General features: G+C 42.5%; 1 protein-coding gene across 2 annotated transcripts in view; it reads right to left on the minus strand.

Annotated features, from left to right (window-relative positions):
• The window catches only part of LOC110535184 (rap guanine nucleotide exchange factor 5), a 64,389-nt gene extending 41,191 nt beyond the window's left edge, over positions 1-23,198 (minus strand). The window contains exons 1-3 of one of the 2 annotated variants that reach the window (XM_090221306.1): positions 22,629-23,198; positions 6,004-6,143; positions 5,108-5,220 (exon numbers count right to left, since the gene is read on the minus strand). In XM_090221306.1, the coding sequence (XP_090077432.1) occupies positions 5,108-5,220; positions 6,004-6,143; positions 22,629-22,820 (445 nt within the window). In that variant the 5' untranslated portion in view covers positions 22,821-23,198. Of the gene's footprint in view, positions 1-5,107; positions 5,934-6,003; positions 6,144-22,628 lie in introns of those variants that run through there. The other variant, XM_090221304.1, reaches the window with a different exon arrangement.
• Positions 23,199-23,634: the final 436 nt, after the last annotated feature.

The raw sequence follows: 23,634 nt of genomic DNA on the forward strand, positions 1-23,634 counted from the left end.
ACCCTATTCCCTTTATAGTGTATCCCACATGCGCCCTATTCCCTTCATAGTGTATCCCACATGCACCCTATTCCCTTTATAGTGTATCCCACATGGCACCCTATTCCCTTTATAGTGTATCCCACATGGCACCCTATTCCCTTTATAGTGTATCCCACATGGCACCCTATTCCCTTTATAGTGTATCCCACATGGCACCCTATTCCCTTTATAGTGTATCCCACATGGCACCCTATTCCCTTTATAGTGTATCCCACATGGCACCCTATTCCCTTCATAGTGTATCCCACATGCACCCTATTCCCTTTATAGTGTATCCCACATGGCACCCTATTCCCTTCATAGTGTATCCCACATGCACCCTATTCCCTTTATAGTGTATCCCACATGGCACCCTATTCCCTTTATAGTGTATCCCACATGCACCCTATTCCCTTCATAGTGTATCCCATATGCACCCTATTCCCTTCATAGTGTATCCCACATGGCACCCTATTACCTTTATAGTGTATCCCACATGCACCCTATTCCCTTCATAGTGTATCCCACATGCACCCTATTCCCTTCATAGTGTATCCCACATGGCACCCTATTCCCTTCATAGTGTATCCCACATGGCACCCTATTCCCTTTATAGTGTATCCCACATGCACCCTATTCCCTTCATAGTGTATCCCACATGGCACCCTATTCCCTTTATAGTGTATCCCACATGGCACCCTATTCCCTTTATAGTGTATCCCACATGGCACCCTATTCCCTTCATATTGTATCCCACATGGCACCCTATTCCCTTTATAGTGTATCCCACATTCACCCTATTCCCTTTATAGTGTATCCCACATGCACCCTATTCCCTTTATAGTGTATCCCACATGGCACCCTATTCCCTTCATAGTGTATCCCACATGCACCCTATTCCCTTCATAGTGTATCCTACATGGCACCCTATTCCCTTTATAGTGTATCCCACATGTTACCCTATTCCCTTCATAGTGTATCCCACATGGCACCCTATTCCCTTCATAGTGTATCCCACATGGCACCCTATTCCCTTTATAGTGTATCCCACATGCACCCTATTCCCTTTATAGTGTATCCCACATGCACCCTATTCCCTTCATAGTGTATCCCACATGGCACCCTATTCCCTTTATAGTGTATCCCACATGGCACCCTATTCCCTTCATAGTGTATCCCACATGGCACCCTATTCCCTTTATAGTGTATCCCACATGGCACCCTATTCCCTTTATTGTGTATCCCACATGGCACCCTATTCCCTTTATAGTGTATCCCACATGGCACCCTATTCCCTTTATAGTGTATCCCACATGGCACCCTATTCCCTTTATAGTGTATCCCACATGCACCCTATTCCCTTTATAGTGTATCCCACATGGCACCCTATTCCCTTTATAGTGTATCCCACATGCACCCTATTCCCTTCATAGTGTATCCCACATGCACCCTATTCCCTTTATAGTGTATCCCACATGGCACCCTATTCCCTTTATAGTGTATCCCACATGCACCCTATTCCCTTTATAGAGTATCCCACATGGCACCCTATTCCCTTCATAGTGTATCCCACATGCACCCTATTCCCTTCATAGTGTGCTACATTAGACAAGAGCAGTGGTATTCAACCTGTTTCAGCTGGGATCCCATAACTTTTCGAGACCCCACCCCAAATCTAATGACGCAACCTTAAAATCGGTACATTTAGGTTTTTACATCAAAAAATTATCTTCAAAATGAAAAGAATCTAATAGATACATTTACTCAATAAAATTAAATGTGTCATTATTATCTCAAAAACGTGTATATTGTCCCATACAGTAATCTGTACTCTTATTTCTTTGTTCCCCAAAGTAGTTTCCCCGTGACCCCAACAGGGGTCATGACCCCGACTTTGATTACCACTGGAATATAGTATATAGTAGAATACAATGGTGTTGTACTAGAGCTGTACATTATATTATCAGCTCATGGGGTGGCAGGGTAGCCTAGTGGTTAGCGTGTTGGACTAGTAACCAGAAGGTTGCAAGTTCAAATCCCTAAGCTGACAAGGTACAAATCTGTCGTTCTGCCTGCTGTTCCTAGGCCATCATTGAAAATAAGAATTTGTTCTTAACTGACTTGCCTAGTTAAATAAAAATATTTTAAAAATCACATCTTCCTAAAACATGCCTGTAGTGTTCTTTAAAATAAGTGCTCTCTGGCAGAAAGATATCTTTATAAGGTCTCGGTTAGCCTGGGTATCTGGGAACTAACCCTCAACAGCTATAGCAGCTTGAATATTATATTTGTAAAGATTGTTCTTTTCACTTCATTGTGATATCAATTATATATGAGGAGATTTATATTAGCTCTGCTTATCATCAACCCCCAACACATTGACTACGACGTCCTAAATGGCACCCTATTCCCCAAGTAGTGCACTACTTAGAGAACAGGGTACCATTTGGAACACAGCATTATAGTCTTCTCATGGCCGGCTGCCTGCGTGAAGCTAATGACTTCTCATCAGAACACCACCATCTCCATCTCCTCGTGACAGGTTTAGTAGAGACAATATTTTATAGTTGCATGGTTTTTAGTGAAGCTGAGATTCCATATTATCCCGTATGATCTCCCCCCCCCTTGTTATTCTGGAGGGAGCAGTGAGAGCCGCCCAGGGCCCCAACAGTAGCATTAGCAGGGTTGCAGATTGAACAGAGAGAGAGCGAGGGGAGGGGGTGAAAACAGGGAGGGAGAGGAGAGAGAGATGACTAGTTTAGAGGAGCCAGGACTGAATGGACTCTGGAGTTCCTGTATGAAGAATCTTTGACAGGCGATCAGTGTCTCATTGGGACATACAGAGCTGAGTCGCTATCCCCTGCTGATAGAAACCCGATCTGAACATCAAATTGACCCAAAAATCACAATTTCCTGATAGTCCTCTACACTGCTTCCTGCATTTGCTGGTGATTCTAGAACCCTCTCTGGAAAAGGTCTAGGTGTTCAGATCAGTTCAGTGAAGCCACAAACACACACTTACTCATCAGAATGAGCAATGATGTGGTCTGGCAGAAGCAAGGTATGGAGCAGGTAACCTGATAGGGAACTCATCTTGGACCGGCTGCATCTTTGTCCCTTCTCCCACTGCTCTATATATCAGCCTCCCTTCTCCCATCTCCCACTGCTCTATATATCAGCCTCCCTTCTCCCACTGCTCTATATATCAGCCTCCCTTCTCCCATCTCCCACTGCTCTATATATCATCCTCCCTTCTCCCACTGCTCTACATATCAGCCTCCCTTCTCCCACTGCTCTATATATCAGCCTCCCTTCTCCCACTGCTCTATATATCAGCCTCCCTTCTCCCACTGCTCTATATATCAGCCTCCCATCTCCCATCTCCCACTGCTCTATATATCAGCCTCCCTTCTCCCTTCTCCCACTGCTCTATATATCAGCCTCCCTTCTCCCACTGCTCTATATATCAGCCTCCCTTCTCCCATCTCCCACTGCTCTATATATCAGCCTCCCTTCTCCCACTGATCTATATATCAGCCTCCCTTCTCCCACTGCTCTATATATCAGCCTCCCTTCTCCCACTGCTCTATATATCAGCCTCCCTTCTCCCACTGCTCTATATATCAGCCTCCCTTCTCCCACTGCTCTATATATCAGCCTCCCTTCTCCCATCTCCCACTGCTCTATATATCAGCCTCCCTTCTCCCACTGCTCTATATATCAGCCTTCCTTCTCCCTTCTCCCACTGCTCTATATATCAGCCTCCCTTCTCCCACTGCTCTATATATCAGCCTCCCTTCTCCCATCTCCCACTGCTCTATATATCAGCCTCCCTTCTCCCTTCTCCCACTGCTCTATATATCAGCCTCCCTTCTCCCACTGCTCTATATATCAGCCTGCCTTCTCCCATCTCCCACTGCTCTATATATCAGCCTCCCTTCTTCCACTGCTCTATATATCAGCCTCCCTTCTCCCATCTCCCACTGCTCTATATATCAGCCTCCCATCTCCATTCTCCCATCTCCCACTGCTCTGTATATCAGCCTCCCATTTCCCATCTCCCACTGCTCTAAATATCATCCTCCCATCTCCATTCTCCCATCTCCCACTGCTCTGTATATCAGCCTCCCATCTCCCACTGCTCTATATTTCAGCCTCCCTTCTCCCATCTCCCACTGCTCTATATATCAGCCTCCCTTCTCCCATCTCCCACTGCTCTATATATCAGCCTCCCTTCTCCCTTCTCCCACTGCTCTATATATCAGCCTCCCTTCTCCCACTGCTCTACATATCAGCCTCCCATCTCCATTCTCCCATTTCCCACTGCTCTATATATCAGCCTCCCTTCTCCCATTTCCCACTGCTCTATATATCAGCCTCCCATCTCCCATTTCCCACTGCTCTACATATCAGTCTCCCTTCTCCCACTGCTCTATATATCAGCCTCCCTTCTCCCACTGCTCTACATATCAGCCTCCCATCTCCCACTGCTCTATATATCAGCCTCCCTTCTCCCACTGCTCTACATATCAGCCTCCCATCTCCCATTTCCCACTGCTCTATATATCAGTCTCCCTTCTCCCATTTTCTATTGCTCTATATATCAGCTTCCCTTCTCCCATCTCCTTTCTTTCATCTCCCACTGCTCTATATATCAGCCTCCCACCTCTCTTCTCCCATTTACCACCACTCTATATATCACTCTCCCAGGAGCAGCCTGCATCTCTCACTTTATCTCTCTCAATCTATTCTCTCTCTCTTTCTCTATCACCCTATTTCCTCATCACCATACATAGTCAAAGATCCCTCTTTAGTAAGAGACACTCCTCTCTCTCTCTCTCTCTCTCTCTCTCTTCAGTTTAAGGGGCTTTATTGGCATGGGAAACATATGTTTACATTGCCAAAGCAAGTGAAATAGACAATAAACAAAAGTGAAATATACAACAAAAAATGAACAGTCTCTCTATCTCTCTCACGCCGCTTTAAAAATATTCACATAATTTAGCATAGATTAACATAGTTTAACATAGATTAAAAGTAGTAGCCAGAGGCCAAACATATTGATTTGGGGGGGTAAGTGACTGACCTGACTCCTTGATCTGCTGTGTGCTCCCCTGGTCATCACGGTGGTTGTCCAGCCTCAAGACAGACAGCAGGTGTTCTAGGATCTTCTCTGGGGTCCCTGACACCACCACGTACCTGTCAGAGACAACACTGTCACTGGACGAGTCGTCCTCGATGGAGGACAGAGAGCGACTGCTGCTCCACACCTCCTCTCCATCCCCCTCTCCCTCTGACTCCTCCTCGTCTATGTAGCGGAAGTAGGGGACATCGAAGGTGGGGACTTTGGTGGCCTTGGCCCCTTCTTCTGCCCGGCTGGCGCTGTCACTGCCCCCGCTTCCACTGCTGCCTTCCTCTGAGTCTTCCTCCTCATCCTCCTCCTGCTCCACCAGAGCCACCGCTGCCAGCAGCCTGCCCTTCTCCCGCTGCCGCAGGTCCGGGGGTTGCCGCGGCCGAGTGCCCATCCTCAGCATGTCCCTGTGCCCCTTACAGCCGGTACCACTGTTGCCGTGGTTACTGCTGCATGCCTTCCCTCAGCCACCCATTGGCCCATCCGGCTAGCTGTCCACCTGCTGCAGCTGCTATAGAGCCCTGGGAGAACCCTGGTCCTGTGGTCTCCCTACCCCAGAGAGAGTTCTCCACACCCAGCCTGAGACGGTGACACTCTCCCCTGTGTCTGCACAGCCAGTCAGCCAGTCAGCCAGCAACGGCTCACTCCCGGCTAACTCACTCTCTCTCACACACACACGCTAGCTCCATCCATCTGTGTGCTGTGAGCTGCAATGCAAGCACACGCCGCCTGTGTTTAGAAGTGTGTGTGTGTGTGTGTGTGTGTGGAGACTGAGGAGGAGAAGGACTAGAAGGAGGGAGGAAAGAGAGAGAGTGAGAGGGAGGGGTGAAAGCGGAGAGACAGAGGCTTACCTCCTGTCCCCCTCCTCGGGTCTCCCCCCTCCCCTGGCCGATGCGGAGGGGGCTGGCCGCTGTGACGACACTCTCTGGAGCACCAGCACCTCCTGGCCCCGCTCCCGCAAACATACACGGACTGCCTCGTCACTGTGGGCCTGGAGGGAGGGAGGGAGGGAGGGAGGGAGGGAGGGAGGGAGGGAGGGAGGGAGGGAGGGAGGAGCATAATCACTAAGGAGATTCCCTGTCTTTTCTTTTCCTCTCACCGCATCCCACTGATTTCCATCACAATAGCCCTGTCACATCCAGTCCTCTGAATGAAAGACCCTCTCCATAGATTACAATAATCATTCATTCATTTTTTTATCAGTAAACCCCAGTCAGGAATTGTATTTACAATCAAATGAAAGCATATTTTAATGAACAATTGTTCTTTAGAGGATATGAATGCTGTTTAGACCATGATTTATCTATCTGTCTTCCGTAACACTTTGGATGTGTTTTATGTGAGGAGCAGGTCTTAGTGTGGAGTAAAAACACTGGCTTTAAAGGGTTTGCTGTTGGCCTCAGAGGAGACAGCTCTGGGTTTTCTAATTTCACCCCTGTGTGCTCTGTGTGAGGGTTTCATAAGGAAGAGAGATAGGGACTGGTGCAGAAGACACGTTCACACGCAGGAACACACACACACACCGCAACGGCAATGTCACTTAATCACCAGAGTGTTATCAATCTTTCCCAGCCTTCAGGCACATAGGGAAAACACTTAACTGGTCATCTCTCTCTCTCTCACTCCATCCCCCCTTCACTGTTTCTCCCTCGCTCCCCCCCCCCCTTCTCTTTCCACCCACACAGGAACAACAAACTCCTCTGCTGTGAATGCCTGTCCTCTGGCCACCCAGTCTCATGTAGTCATGGGTCAAGGATAGCAGTTTAACCCACTGAGACAATTACCACAACAACAACTACAACTTATGACTGTTCCTCACATGCAGTAGAGGAGAATAAGTTGTGAAGCAAAATCAATTACTATACAGTACATCATGTATATTCAGTAGTAGCCAGATTATGCAGTCCACTCACTCTGTGGGAATACCCATGGGTTGAATTGGGATATTGTAGTAGTAACTGTCCCAGATAATGGTGTTAAATAATATTACGAGGTTATTGCTAGTGTCGCTCTAGATTAGACTAAGAGACTAAGAGGCAATGAAAGTGTGTGTGTGTGTGTGTGTGTGTGTGTGTGTGTGTGTGTGTTGTTTTTTTCCCCTTAAGTCCTAATCAAGAGTACATTATCTTTATCAATACCATTGGTTCAATAAGACAATAATGTGTTGAAGGGTGTGTAAATTAGAAAGAGAGTTACATCACCACTATAATCTGCATAGAGGGTTTAACACCGGCACCAATGCAGACGAAGGGGAAGTAACTAATTGAACCAATTAGGCCGGGGGATATTGGCTGGAGTGGAAACCGAGGGACACATGAAGGCCCTTTTAGGAATCGAGGTTGGGAATATGTGCAAGAGAAGTGTAGTGGGGGGTTGTGGGAACTGGGAAAAGGAAGTCACATTCAAACATTTGTAGCTGTTTGGGTCATAACTGGACAAACACAAACACACATGGATGCATAAATACCAGATGGAAATCACTGTTCAGTTACCTCAGAGAGCATTAGGGATTAGTAGAGGGAGTGGATGAATACTGGAAAACGAATACATAAACACACAAAAATAGTATTCTTCAACAAAATAGCCTGTAATGGTGATTGTAATGGACCTGTAATGGTGATTGTAATGGACCTGTAATTGTGATTGTAATGGACCTGTAATGGTGATTGTAATGGACCTGTAATGGTGATTGTAATGGACCTGTAAAGGTGATTGTAATGGACCTGTAATGGTGATTGTAATGGACCTGTAATGGTGATTGTAATGGACCTGTAATGGTGATTGTAATGGACCTGTAATGGTGATTGTAATGGACCTGTAATGGTGATTGTAATGGACCTGTAAAGGTGATTGTAATGGACCTGTAATGGTGATTGTAATGGACCTGTAAAGGTGATTGTAATGGACCTGTAATGGTGATTGTAATGGACCTGTAAAGGTGATTGTAATGGACCTGTAATGGTGATTGTAATGGACCTGTAATGGTGATTGTAATGGACCTGTAATGGTGATTGTAATGGACCTGTAAAGGTGATTGTAATAGACCTGTAATGGTGATTGTGATGGACCTGTAAAGGTGATTGTAATGGACCTGTAAAGGTGATTGTAATGGACCTGTAATGGTGATTGTAATGGACCTGTCATGGTGATTGTAATGGACCTGTAAAGGTGATTGTAATGGACCTGTAATGGTGATTGTAATGGACCTGTAAAGGTGATTGTAATGGACCTGTAATGGTGATTGTAATGGTGATTGTAATGGACCTGTAAAGGTGATTGTAATGGACCTGTAATGGTGATTGTAATGGACCTGTAATGGTGATTGTAATGGTGATTGTAATGGACCTGTAATGGTGATTGTAATGGACCTTTAAAGGTGATTGTAATGGACCTGTAAAGGTGATTGCAATGGTGATTGTAATGGACCTGTAATGGTGATTGTAATGGTGATTGTAATGGACCTGTAAAGGTGATTGTAATGGACCTGTAAAGGTGATTGTAATGGACCTGTAATGGTGAATGTAATGGACCTGTAATGGTGATTGTAATGGACCTGTAATGGTGATTGTAATGGACCTGTAAAGGTGATTGTAATGGACCTGTAATGGTGATTGTAATGGACCTGTAATGGTGATTGTAATGGTGATTGTAATGGACCTGTAATGGTGATTGTAATGGACCTTTAAAGGTGATTGTAATGGACCTGTAAAGGTGATTGTAATGGTGATTGTAATGGACCTGTAATGGTGATTGTAATGGTGATTGTAATGGACCTGTAAAGGTGATTGTAATGGACCTGTAATGGTGATTGTAATGGACCTGTAATGGTGATTGTAATGGACCTGTAATGGTGATTGTGATGGACCTGTAAAGGTGATTGTAATGGACCTGTAAAGGTGATTGTAATGGACCTGTAAAGGTGATTGTAATGGACCTGTAATGGTGATTGTAATGGACCTGTAAAGGTGCTTGTAATGGACCTGTAAAGGTGATTGTAATGGACCTGTAATGGTGAATGTAATGGACCTGTAATGGTGATTGTAATGGACCTGTAAAGGTGATTGTAATGGACCTGTAAAGGTGATTGTAATGGACCTGTAAAGGTGATTGTAATGGACCTGTAAAGGTGATTGTAATGGACCTGTAATGGTGAATGTAATGGACCTGTAATGGTGATTGTAATGGACCTGCAATGGTGATTGTAATGGACCTGTAATGGTGATTGTAATGGTGATTGTAATGGTGATTGTAATGGACCTTTAAAGGTGATTGTAATGGACCTGTAAAGGTGATTGTAATGGTGATTGTAATGGACCTGTAATGGTGATTGTAATGGTGATTGTAATGGACCTGTAAAGGTGATTGTAATGGACCTGTAATGGTGATTGTAATGGACCTGTAATGGTGATTGTAATGGACCTGTAATGGTGATTGTGATGGACCTGTAAAGGTGATTGTAATGGACCTGTAAAGGTGATTGTAATGGACCTGTAAAGGTGATTGTAATGGACCTGTAATGGTGATTGTAATGGACCTGTAAAGGTGCTTGCAATGGACCTGTAAAGGTGATTGTAATGGACCTGTAATGGTGAATGTAATGGACCTGTAATGGTGATTGTAATGGACCTGTAAAGGTGATTGTAATGGACCTGTAATGGTGATTGTAATGGACCTGTAATGGTGATTGTAATGGACTGGTTGAACCAGGACTAGTGATTCTACATCTCTCTTCCATTCCATCTCATTATTTCTCTCATCGGATGTCTGAACATGTCAGCTTTGCAAGCAGCCATGCATGAGGATTTCTGACAAGTATACAGTTTGCATAATAAACCAATTAAATTAATGGTTGAAGCATTTGACATTCAGTAAAGTTGGTGATATGTGGGCAGTAGATACAGAGACAGAATAGTACCCTATTCCCTGTATAGTGCACTACTTTTGACCAGAGGCATATGGGTGGGGGGATGGGAATAGGGTGACATTTGGGATGCACATTATTAATAGATGGTAGAGTACAGTAGATTAATAGATAGTAGAGTACAATAGATTAATAGATGGTAGAGTACAGTAGATTAATAGATGGTAGAGTACAGTAGATTAATAGGTGGTAGAGTACAGTAGATTAATAGGTGGTAGAGTACAGTAGATTAATAGGTGGTAGAGTACAGTAGATTAATAGATAGTAGAGTACAGTAGATTAATAGATGGTAGAGTACAGTACATTACTAGATGGTAGGGTACAGTAGATTAATAGATGGTAGAGTACAATATATTAAGAGATGGTAGAGTACAGTAGATTAATACGTAGTAGAGTACAATAGATTAATAGGTGGTAGAGTACAGTAGATTAATAGGTGGTAGAGTACAGTAGATTAATAGGTGGTAGAGTACAATAGATTAATAGATAGTAGAGTACAATAGATTAATAGATGGTAGAGTACAGTAGATTAATAGATGGTAGAGTACAATAGATTAATAGGTGGTAGAGTACAATAGATTAATAGATAGTAGAGTACAATAGATTAATAGATGGTAGAGTACAGTAGATTAATAGATGGTAGAGTACAGTAGATTAATAGATAGTAGAGTACAGTAGATTAATAGATAGTAGAGTACAATATATTAATAGGTAGTAGAGTACAATAGATTAATAGGTGGTAGAGAACAGTAGATTAATAGGTGGTAGAGTACAGTAGATTAATAGATAGTAGAGTACAGTAGATTAATAGATGGTAGAGTACAGTAGATTAATAGGTGGTAGAGTACAGTAGATTAATAGATGGTAGAGTACAGTAGATTAATAGATAGTATAGTACAGTAGATTAATAGATAGTAGAGTACAATAGATTAATAGATGGTAGAGTACAGTAGATTAATAGGTGGTAGAGTACAGTAGATTAATAGATGGTAGAGTACAGTAGATTAATAGATAGTATAGTACAGTAGATTAATAGATAGTAGAGTACAATAGATTAATAGATGGTAGAGTACAGTAGATTAATAGGTGGTAGAGTACAATAGATTAATAGATAGTAGAGTACAATAGATTAATAGATGGTAGAGTACAGTAGATTAATAGATAGTAGAGTACAATAGATTAATAGATGGTAGAGTACAATAGATTAATAGATGGTAGAGTACAGTAGATTAATAGGTGGTAGAGTACAGTAGATTAATAGGTGGTAGAGTACAATAGATTAATAGATAGTAGAGTACAATAGATTAATAGATGGTAGAGTACAGTAGATTAATAGATAGTAGAGTACAATAGATTAATAGATGGTAGAGTACAATAGATTAATAGATGGTAGAGTACAGTAGATTAATAGGTGGTAGAGTACAGTAGATTAATAGGTGGTAGAGTACAGTAGATTAATAGATAGTATAGTACAGTAGATTAATAGATGGTAGAGTACAATAGATTAATAGATGGTAGAGTACAGTAGATTAATAGATAGTAGAGTACAATAGATTAATAGATGGTAGAGTACAATAGATTAATAGATGGTAGAGTACAGTAGATTAATAGGTGGTAGAGTACAGTAGATTAATAGGTGGTAGAGTACAATAGATTAATAGATGGTAGAGTACAGTAGATTAATAGATAGTAGAGTACAATAGATTAATAGATGGTAGAGTACAGTAGATTAATAGGTGGTAGAGTACAGTAGATTAATAGGTGGTAGAGTACAGTAGATTAATAGGTGGTAGAGTACAATAGATTAATAGATAGTATAGTACAGTAGATTAATAGATGGTAGAGTACAGTAGATTAATAGATGGTAGAGTACAGTAGATTAATAGATGGTAGAGTACAGTAGATTAATAGGTGGTAGAGTACAGTAGATTAATAGGTGGTAGAGTACAATAGATTAATAGATGGTAGAGTACAATAGATTAATAGATGGTAGAGTACAGTAGATTAATAGATAGTAGAGTACAATAGATTAATAGATGGTAGAGTACAATAGATTAATAGATGGTAGAGTACAGTAGATTAATAGGTGGTAGAGTACAGTAGATTAATAGGTGGTAGAGTACAATAGATTAATAGATGGTAGAGTACAGTAGATTAATAGATAGTAGAGTACAATAGATTAATAGATGGTAGAGTACAGTAGATTAATAGATGGTAGAGTACAGTAGATTAATAGATGGTAGAGTACAATATATTAATAGGTAGTAGAGTACAATAGATTAATAGATGGTAGAGTACAGTAGATTAATAGATGGTAGAGTACAGTAGATTAATAGGTGGTAGAGTACAATAGATTAATAGATGGTAGAGTACAGTAGATTAATAGGTGGTAGAGTACAGTAGATTAATAGGTGGTAGAGTACAGTAGATTAATAGGTGGTAGAGTACAGTAGATTAATAGGTGGTAGAGTACAGTAGATTAATAGGTGGTAGAGTACAGTAGATTAATAGGTGGTAGAGTACAGTAGATGAATAGATAGTATAGTACAGTAGATTAATAGATGGTAGAGTACAGTAGATTAATAGATGGTAGAGTACAGTAGATTAATAGATAGTAGATTAATAGATAGTAGAGTACAGTAGATTAATAGATAGTAGAGTACAGTAGATTAATATATAGTAGATTAATAGATGGTAGAGTACAATAGATTAATAGATGGTAGAGTACAGTAGATTAATAGGTGGTAGAGTACAGTAGATTAATAGGTGGTAGAGTACAATATATTAATAGGTAGTAGAGTACAATAGATTAATAGGTGGTAGAGTACAGTAGATTAATAGATGGTAGAGTACAGTAGATTAATAGATGGTAGAGTACAGTAGATTAATAGATGGTAGAGTACAGTAGATTAATAGATGGTAGAGTACAGTAGATTAATAGGTGGTAGAGTACAATAGATTAATAGATGGTAGAGTACAGTAGATTAATAGGTGGTAGAGTACAATAGATTAATAGATGGTAGAGTACAGTAGATTAATAGGTGGTAGAGTACAATAGATTAATAGGTGGTAGAGTACAATAGATTAATAGATAGTAGAGTACAGTAGATTAATAGATGGTAGAGTACAGTAGATTAATAGATGGTAGAGTACAGTAGATTAATAGATGGTAGAGTACAGTAGATTAATAGGTGGTAGAGTACAATAGATTAATAGATGGTAGAGTACAGTAGATTAATAGGTGGTAGAGTACAATAGATTAATAGATGGTAGAGTACAGTAGATTAATAGGTGGTAGAGTACAATAGATTAATAGACGGTAGAGTACAGTAGATTAATAGGTGGTAGAGTACAGTAGATTAATAGGTGGTAGAGTACAGTAGATTAATAGATAGTAGAGTACAGTAGATTAATAGGTAGTAGAGTACAGTAGATTAATAGATAGTATAGTACAGTAGATTAATAGATGGTAGAGTACAGTAGATTAATAGATAGTAGAGTACAGTAGATTAATAGATGGTAGAGTACAGTAGATTAATAGATGGTAGAGTACAATAGATTAATAGATGGTAGAGTACAGTAGATTAATAGATAGTAGAGTACAGTAGATTAATAGATAGTATAGTACAGTAGATTAATAGATGGTAGAGAACAGTAGATTAATAGATGGTAGAGAACAGTAGATTAATATATAGTAGATTAATAGATGGTAGAGTACAGTAGATTAATAGGTGGTAGAGTACAGTAGATTAATAGATGGTAGAGAACAGTAGATTAATATATAGTAGATTAATAGATGGTAGAGTACAGTAGATTAATAGGTGGTAGAGTACAGTAGATTAATAGATAGTAGAGTACAGTAGATTAATAGATAGTATAGTACAGTAGATTAATAGATGGTAGAGTACAGTAGATTAATAGGTGGTAGAGTACAGTAGATTAATATATGGTAGAGAACAGTAGATTAATAGATAGTATAGTACAGTAGATTAATAGATAGTAGAGTACAATAGATTAATAGATGGTAGAGTACAGTAGATTAATAGATGGTAGAGAACAGTAGATTAATAGATGGTAGAGTACAGTAGATTAATAGATAGTAGAGTACAGTAGATTAATAGATAGTAGAGTACAATAGATTAATAGATGGTAGAGTACAGTAGATTAATAGATGGTAGAGAACAGTAGATTAATAGATGGTAGAGTACAGTAGATTAATAGATAGTAGAGTACAGTAGATTAATAGATGGTAGAGTACAGTAGATTAATAGATGGTAGAGTACAGTAGATTAATAGATAGTAGATTAATAGGTGGTAGAGTACAATAGATTAATAGATGGTAGAGAACAGTAGATTAATAGATGGTAGAGTACAGTAGATTAATAGATAGTAGAGTACAGTAGATTAATAGATGGTAGAGTACAGTAGATTAATAGATGGTAGAGTACAGTAGATTAATAGATAGTAGATTAATAGGTGGTAGAGTACAATAGATTAATAGATAGTATAGTACAGTAGATTAATAGATGGTAGAGTACAGTAGATTAATATATAGTAGATTAATAGGTGGTAGAGTACAATAGATTAATAGATAGTATAGTACAGTAGATTAATAGATGGTAGAGAACAGTAGATTAATAGATGGTAGAGTACAGTAGATTAATAGATAGTATAGTACAGTAGATTAATAGATGGTAGAGAACAGTAGATTAATAGATGGTAGAGTACAGTAGATTAATAGATAGTAGAGTACAATAGATTAATAGATGGTAGAGTACAGTAGATTAATAGATGGTAGAGAACAGTAGATTAATAGATGGTAGAGTACAGTAGATTAATAGATAGTAGAGTACAGTAGATTAATAGATGGTAGAGTACAGTAGATTAATAGATGGTAGAGAACAGTAGATTAATAGATGGTAGAGTACAGTAGATTAATAGATGGTAGAGTACAGTAGATTAATAGATGGTAGAGTACAGTAGATTAATAGGTGGTAGAGTACAATATATTAATAGATGGTAGAGTACAATAGATTAATAGGTGGTAGAGAACAGTAGATTAATAGATAGTAGAGTACAGTAGATTAATAGATAGTAGAGTACAGTAGATTAATAGATGGTAGAGAACAGTAGATTAATATATAGTAGATTAATAGATGGTAGAGTACAGTACATTACTAGATGGTAGGGTACAGTAGCCATGCACATTCTAATCATGTCTGCAGCTGGAGTAATTGGTGCCCGTTGAGTGATTGACACTGCTGGGTCTGGACTGGAGTACTTAGTATTACATAATGAGGAGTCTACTGCATGCCGCACGCACGCACACACACACACACACACACACACACACACACACGCGCACACACACACACACACACACACACACACACACACACACACACACAAGCCTCTGCATGCCATTAGGCAGGCAGACAGGCTGGAAGTGGTTGCAGTTTTCTGCTCTAATTGACTATTGCACTGAGGCATCCAGGGACCTTTAGCACAGCACCACTTCCTGACACACTTCAACTGATCCCAAAGCATGGCCACACACACACACACATGCACAAACTAATGCACATAAGTAAAAAACTGTCCATCAATGAGCAGAGCACTTTCCCCAACACAGGCAGTACAAAATTCACACAATCAGATCTGGACTCCCAAATGGCAGCCCATCTCCCCTCGTCAAAGGGAGTGCACTGTATAGGGAAAAGGTGCCGTCTCTGACGCAGATCTTACAGGGAGGGACTTTTACATGCGTATCCAAAAAGACCATTAATGGTAATGTTATTGGCAGTTCCTTACACAGTACAGTGACTGTGTCCCAAAGGACACCCTATTCCCTACATAGTGCAATACTTTTGATGGGGCTTTGGTGACAAGCAGTGCACTATGTAGGGAATATGGTGCCATTTGGGATGCAGGCAGTGAGTCAAGGTGGGATTTGCAGAACATAACAGTTTCCCAGAATCTGAGGGCTGTGCTTCTCGGCATCCTGCTTCACACCATGATGAAAGCTTAACAACACAGCTGCTTTCTATGAACCCTGTGACAGGCGCTTTGACAGACTAGTGCCCTGTACAGGGGCTGTGACAGACTAGTGCCCTGTACAAGGGCTGTGACAGACTAGTGCCCTGTACAGGGGCTGTGACAGACTAGTGCCCTGTACAGGGGCTTTGACAGACTAGTGCCCTGTACAGGGGCTGTGACAGACTAGTGCCCTGTACAGGGGCTGTGACAGACTAGTGCCCTGTACAGGCGCTTTGACAGACTAGTGCCCTGTACAGGGGCTGTGACAGACTAGTGCCCTGTACAGGGGCTGTGACAGACTAGTGCCCTGTACAGGGGCTGTGACAGACTAGTGCCCTGTACAGTGGCTGTGACAGACCAGTGCCCTGGGGCATTCTGGCTCGGACAAGGCTCACTTCATCTGAAACCTACATGGGGATGTCACCTCATGTACGTTTCCAACCACAGGTTGTCCAGTATTTAACATAATCAGATTATCCACTGATCCACAGCAGTCAACAGCTTGGCAGTGCATGACGTGTCACGTTACTGTGGACTGATGGACTGATGAGCGTCAAGGCTTTTAGAGATACTTTTGTAACCCTTTCCAGCTTTATGCAAGTCAACAGTCTTCTGAGGTCTCTTTTGTTCGAGGCATGGTTCACATCAGGCAATGCTTCTTGAAGAATTTGCTATCACAAAAGGCCCCAAAATGTTTGAGAACCCCTGCTCTAAAAAAACAACAACCTTAAAGACAGATACTGTATTTCGTGCTATGGCACCTTGAACAGTAAACCAAACTCGGGAGTAGAATCAGAAATCAGAGAGTGCCTCTGACCAGTCAACCAGCATCAGGCCAGGCGTGCTCCCCCCCAACAGTTATTGATCGCATCTTTGCAGCTGCTGTGCTACTCTGTGGATGGGCTGGCCTTTCTGACCACAAGTGTCCATTTATAAACAATGGCACTGGCCTCCACTCCAGACTGGATGCTTTTAATGAGGCAGAGTGCAACTCTCTCTCCTCTCTCTCTCTCTCTCTCTCTCTCTCTCTGGGACACAGTGTTCCTGTAGAAGTGGTGGAGGTGACCTCCAGTACCACTAGAATGTTTCCTAACATAAACACTGTGGAGGAGAAACACTATCCATCACTTAGACCCTGATAGGTCACGTCCAGTTTGGCTGAACTCCTAACCCACTACTGTGGGTAAGCAGTGAAGCTCCCTCTGTTGGCTTGCTTAGTTATTTCAAATGTAAAAAATGACTGCTTAAGTTATGTCAAATCCGAAGAAATCAAGTTGAGCTGATAAAACGTACGTTTGATAAGTTAATAGCACTTAACATTTTAAGTCAGGGTAGTAACAGCTTTCTAAATGGAAACACTCCAGACGCTGTTCTCCCGTTCAGAGGCACTGTGCAGGCTTAAGGGATGTGTTGGCATTCTCTGTGTAACCACGGCTGAGGCATCTCAAACACGTTCGCTATGAAGTCCGCAGCAGGACCTCCGGGGTCTTGATAGAACACAGATACACATATAATTCTCTCTCCCACTGAGAAGTGTTTACATCAGATGTCTGTAGAAGAAGTGGTTTTTTACTGATGTGATGTGACACAAGTCTGCCTAGGTTACTATCCAGAAGTGAGTTACTCAAATTCCTGCTTAGGCCGTTAACCTCCAGTCCTTCTCTAGGAATTGGCTCTGTGATGAACATAGATAAACATGACATCTGCACATTATCTCAAACTGTTCTGTTCTGCAAGTGGACAAAAAAAATACAATGAACAAGAAAACAAAGAAGACTGTGTTGGATGATCAAAACATTGATCCACTGATCCTTTAGGAAAACATAGGAGCTATCTAACATAGGGAAACATAGGAGCTATCTAACATAGGGAAACATAGGAGCTATCTAACATAGGGAAACATAGGAGCTATCTAACATAGGGAAACGTAGGAGCTATCTAACATAGGGAAACATAGGAGCTATCTAACATAGGGAAACATAGGAGCTATCTAACATAGGGAAACATAGGAGCTATCTAACATATGGAAACATAGGAGCTATCTAACATAGGGAAACATAGGAGCTATCTAACATAGGGAAACATAGGAGCTATCTAACATAGGGAAACATAGGAGCTATCTAACATATGGAAACATAGGAGCTATCTAACATAGGGAAACATAGGAGCTATCTAACATAGGGAAACGTAGGAGCTATCTAACATAGGGAAACATAGGAGCTATCTAACATAGGGAAACATAGGAGCTATCTAACATAGGGAAACATAGGAGCTATCTAACATAGGGAAACATAGGAGCTATCTAACATAGGGAAACATAGGAGCTATCTAACATAGGGAAACATAGGAGCTATCTAACATAGGGAAACATAGGAGCTATCTAACATAGGGAAACATAGGAGCTATCTAACATAGGGAAACATAGGAGCTATCTAACATAGGGAAACATAGGAGCTATCTAACATAGGGAAACATAGGAGCTATCTAACATAGGGAAACATAGGAGCTATCTAACATAGGGAAACATAGGAGCTATCTAACATAGGGAAACATAGGAGCTATCTAACATAGGGAAACATAGGAGCTATCTAACATAGGGAAACATAGGAGCTATCTAACATAGGGAAACATAGGAGCTATCTAACATAGGGAAACATAAGCTTGTGGAATATTTACGACCAGGCAGCAATAACCTTCCATATCAACACAGGCTTCCTAGTGAAGATGACAAGTCTCATAATCAGTACCATACATTATGCTGTGCTGGCAGACATGAAAAATCACCCATTCACAACAACATGTAGGACACTGGCTTTAGTGCTAAGATACTGTATGTACTTTACTGTGGAGAGTTATCTCTGTGTTCAAAATGGATTTGTCCTGGTAGGCTAGGAATGAAAAATGCTCAGCAAAGCATTTTCTATGTAGATGCTATAGATTACAACGGCGTTAGAGGTAGCAAGACGAGTACACACAGAGAGAAGTACACAGCTGCCCCTGAACATGCGAGGCATAGAACGACAACGGCGTTAGAGGTAGCAATATGAGTACACACAGAGAGAAGTACACAGCTGCCCCTGAACATGCGAGGCATAGAACGACAACGGCGTTAGAGGTAGCAATACGAGTACACACAGAGAGAAGTACACAGCTGCCCCTGAACATGCGATGCATAGAACGACAACGGTAACAGACTAGAAGAGGTGTAGAATACATTATTATTCTTCATGAAGGAAATGTTTTTCTACCTGCATTTCAGAACATGTTGCTTTAGCATTCAGACTACATTCAAGACAGATCCTGTAATAAAAACATATTTTTGAGTGGTATTTTCCTTTAAGAATTAGTCAAGCTGTAAAGTTTTCAAGAAGCATCACATCACTTTTTAAAATGTATTTAACTAGGCAAGTCAGTTAAGAACAAATTCTTATTTTCAATGACATAAATCAACTCAGATCTTTGCCTCTTGGTCATACTCAGATCCCACCAACAAAACAAAACATTTTCTCCTTTCTTTTGATGTGGGCTATATTAAAAAGGTTGAGAATAAAAATAGGTTTGAGGGCACAGCCCTACTTGAGACACCCACTTGACGTAGAAGAGTTAGTCCTATTGAATAAGAAGGTGACATTTACTGAAACGACACAACGACAAGGAGGTGTTGTTATCACATCTAAGATGGCATTTAAGGCCATGCTACGGTGTACAGTAGAGTCACATTCATTGTGGTGAATTATGACAAGCAGGGTTACAGTAACCAACCCTGCTCCAGGCTGTGTCCCAAATGGATCCCTATATAGTGACCTACAGTACTTTGACCAGGGTCCATAGGGCTCTGGTCAATCGTAGTGCACTATGTAGGGGAAAAGGTGCAGTTTGGGACTCATCCCCAGTGTTTTAGAGAAAAGGTCAGGGACCTACAGAATTGAAATCCACCCTGAAACCAACACAATGTCTTGGCATGGTGGGGAGACTGAGGGGCCAGCCCACGGTGGGGCCAGCCAGGGGCCTGTGGAACTTACGTCAGCTCTTCCTGCCATTGTTGCTGTGTCGTTCTGCTGCACTGATAGAAACACAGCTGGCCAGGCAGGAAGGGAAGAACTGAGGCCATCATGGACTCAGCGCTCCAGGGTGGTTCTAGGTACAGACCTAGGATCAGCTTCGCTCCCCCAGTCCTGACCTTAACCATGAGTGGGCAAAATGCTACATTTTCCTGAGATCAGCATCTAGTGGCAACTTCACTCTACACCGAGCTAGCCAATCAGGACACCACCTCCTCTCAGGTGTTCTAATAGGCTGTTGGATTTTAACACAAAATTGAGTGAGCGCTCTTAACCACCCAATAACACTGGATTCAGTTAACGGTATTGACATTATGATGGTTCTAAGTAAACGGTAGTTAGGAACAAAATGAATCTATTTGTTTTTAACAGGTTAATAAGGCAGTCACAGTAGCTAGCTAGACGTTTGTCAATCATTTGCCATATAGCTCTTACAGTAGGTGTATTCCAAGGTAACTGAATGGAGTGTTACGTAGGACTTAATAATACTCCCCTCTAGATCCTTCTAGTTCTCAGAATAACAAGTGAGTGGGCAGGCAATAGGCTTGGTTCACTAGGGCAGGGTTCTCCAACCCTGTTCCTGGAGATGCCCTCCGGGAGGTTTTCACTCCAACCCTGTTCCTGGAGAGATACTCTCCAGGAGGTTTTCACTCCAACCCTGTACCTGGAGAGATCCTCCGGGCAGAGGCATTACCGGATATGAACCATCCAATAATACCAGATGACAAGTTAAGATCATTTGGATGAATGGTGGTGCTCTAGAGAGAGTGGTGCTCTAGAGAGAGTGGTGCTCTAGAGGGAGTGGTGCTCTAGAGGGAGTGGTGCTTATAGAGGGAGTGGTACTCTAGAGAGAGTGGTGCTTATAGAGGGAGTGGTGCTTATAGAGGGAGTGGTGCTTATATAGGGAGTGGTGCTTATAGAGGGAGTGGTGCTTATAGAGGGAGTATTCATCGGCAGACCAGTCGTGGTGGTGCGGCGGGGCGCCGTGTCGACAGAGAATCCAAGCCAGATGGCGAAAGAGGTATTGTAGAATTTAGTTTGCCTGGCCGGGAGATGTGCCTGGCTCACGGCTAACTGATGCTAGCTTCGTGGCAGTGGTGTTAGTCACTATAGCCAATCGGTAGCAGCGGTGATCCGGTGCCAAGGTCCAGAGTTTACAGCAAGGATCCGGTGGAGTATTGGGCTCTAGCCGTGTATGAGTGGGGTTCTGGTGAACAGCTGAGTAGGCCGGGAGGTGGGCCTCAGGGATAGCTTCGGTACTGGGTGCCACGGTGAGCTAGCTAGCTGCAAGCTAGCTGTGAAGATCCGAAGTAGTGGTCCAGGGATTACGGCAGGAATCCGGCGTTGTTGTGGAGATACAGTACGATACTGGTAGACTGGCAAGTATTATCCAGGCTAAGAACAGGGCTGGTATCTGTGCAGAAGGTAAAAGCCGCTAGCAGTGGCTAACAATGACTGAATAGCTAATTAGCTGGTTAGCTTCTGGAGGTTCTTGAATGTGTTCTAAAATAAAAAATAATAGCGATACCGTATCACATTGGGTGAGGCAGGTTACCGGAAGGTATAGTTGAATTAAAAATCGAAAATAGATGGAAAATAAAATTGAAATATATATATACAAAAAATACGAAAAATACAAAAGTGCACAAGACACGAACAAAACGCGTCTTCACTGCTACGCCATCTTGGAAGAGCACCACTCCCTCTATAAGCACCACTCCCTCTATAAGCACCAATCCCTCTATAAGCACCACTCCCTCTAGAGCACCACTCCCTCTAGAGCACCACTCTCTCTATAAGCACCACTCCCTCTATAAGTACCACTCCCTCTAGAGCACCACTCCCTCTAGAGCACCACTCCCTCTATAAGCACCACTCCCTCTAGGGCACCACTCCCTCTATAAGCACCACTCCTTCTATAAGTACCACTCCCTCTAGGGCACCACTCCCTCTAGAGCACAACTCTCTCTAGAGCACCACTCCCTCTATAAGCACCACTCCCTCTAGAGCACCACTCCCTCTATAAGCACCACTCTCTCTAGAGCACCATTCCCTCTATAAGCACCACTCCCTATAGAGCACCACTCCCTGTGTGATGATTTCTCTAGACTAACTCTGTCACAGTGTTTGAGTGTGATGATTTCTCTAGACTAACTCTGTCACAGTGTTTGAGAGTGTGATGATTTCTCTAGACTAACTCTGTCACTGTGTTTGAGAGTGTGATGATTTCTCTAGACTAACTCTGTCACAGTGTTTGAGAGTGTGATGATTTCTCTAGACTAACTTTGTCACAGTGTTTGAGAGTGTGATGATTTCTCTAGACTAACTCTGTTACAGTGTTTGAGAGTATGATGATTTCTCTAGACTAACTCTGTCACAGTGTTTGAGAGTGTGATGATTTCTCTAGCTCTGTCACAGTGTTAATATTCTGTGAATGCAGCGCGACGTTGTCTCTCACCTCTGCTGTCCTCTCCGGGGCGGCCTTGCTGCTGTTGTTGTGATTCTGGAGGAAGCGACATCCGTCCTTGGCCAGTCTCTGGACCATCTCCAGATGGGACAGGTCTTCCTTGTCGTGCAGGGCACACACACCCCCCGGCTTCAGCGCCGGGGACACAGAGAACATGTACTTCAGGCCACAGTCCCACGACATTACTATAGAGTAGAACCAGCACGGTGTACTCCTCTCCTCCTCTCTCACAGTGCACTCCAAAGGTGTGTGTGTGGGGGATGGGCCAGGAAACCTTGAGTGTGTGTCTGTCTGGCTGTTTGTCTCTGTGTGTGTGTCTGTGAGCGCAGGTGAGTTACGGCCTCCTCTCACTGAGCCAAAGCAGATCCCTGTAGAAGCACCAACAACAGCTCCGGCTGGCTCTCTGGTTGGCCTGCAGATATATAGAAATAGAGAGATAGAGAGGGCTGTGAAACAGCATGGACTCCAGGTGCCTGTGTTCTATATGCTTAGATCCAGAGGGAGAGAGATACTGACTGCTACTGCCTCCTTCCCTTCCCTTTCACTGTTGGGGAAGGAGGGAGGGGAGAGAGGGAGGGGAGAGAGGGAGGGAAAGAGAGGGAGGGGAGGGAAGTAAGGAAGGAAGAGAGGGAGGGAGGGAGAGAGAGAGAGAGGGGGAGAGACATGGAGAGAGGGAGGGCGAGAGAGAGAGAGGGAGAGAGGGGATCAGGAAACATCTGGTAAACCACTCAAGACCAGCCCCTGCAGAGGAAGTTCCACTATCTCTACCTCCCCCTGTCCATGCTGTCTGAGATGGACTGGGCCTGGGTGGGTGAACACTGGGGGGGAGGGGTAGACAGGGGAAGGTAGGGGGGTTTTGGACCCCCTGAGAGAACACAGAGGTAAACACAGTGGACGAATCTGGGTTCACTTTCCAACTATGACCGACAGAGCAAGACATTTTAGTTGATAGAACGTTCAGTGCTGCTGTCACAGGGTGGTCTGTCACAGAGTGGTC

Source organism: Oncorhynchus mykiss, chromosome 3 (genome assembly GCF_057628025.1).
Source record: "Oncorhynchus mykiss isolate SJ-2025 chromosome 3, ASM5762802v1, whole genome shotgun sequence".
NCBI classification, from domain to species: Eukaryota; Metazoa; Chordata; class Actinopteri; order Salmoniformes; family Salmonidae; genus Oncorhynchus; species Oncorhynchus mykiss.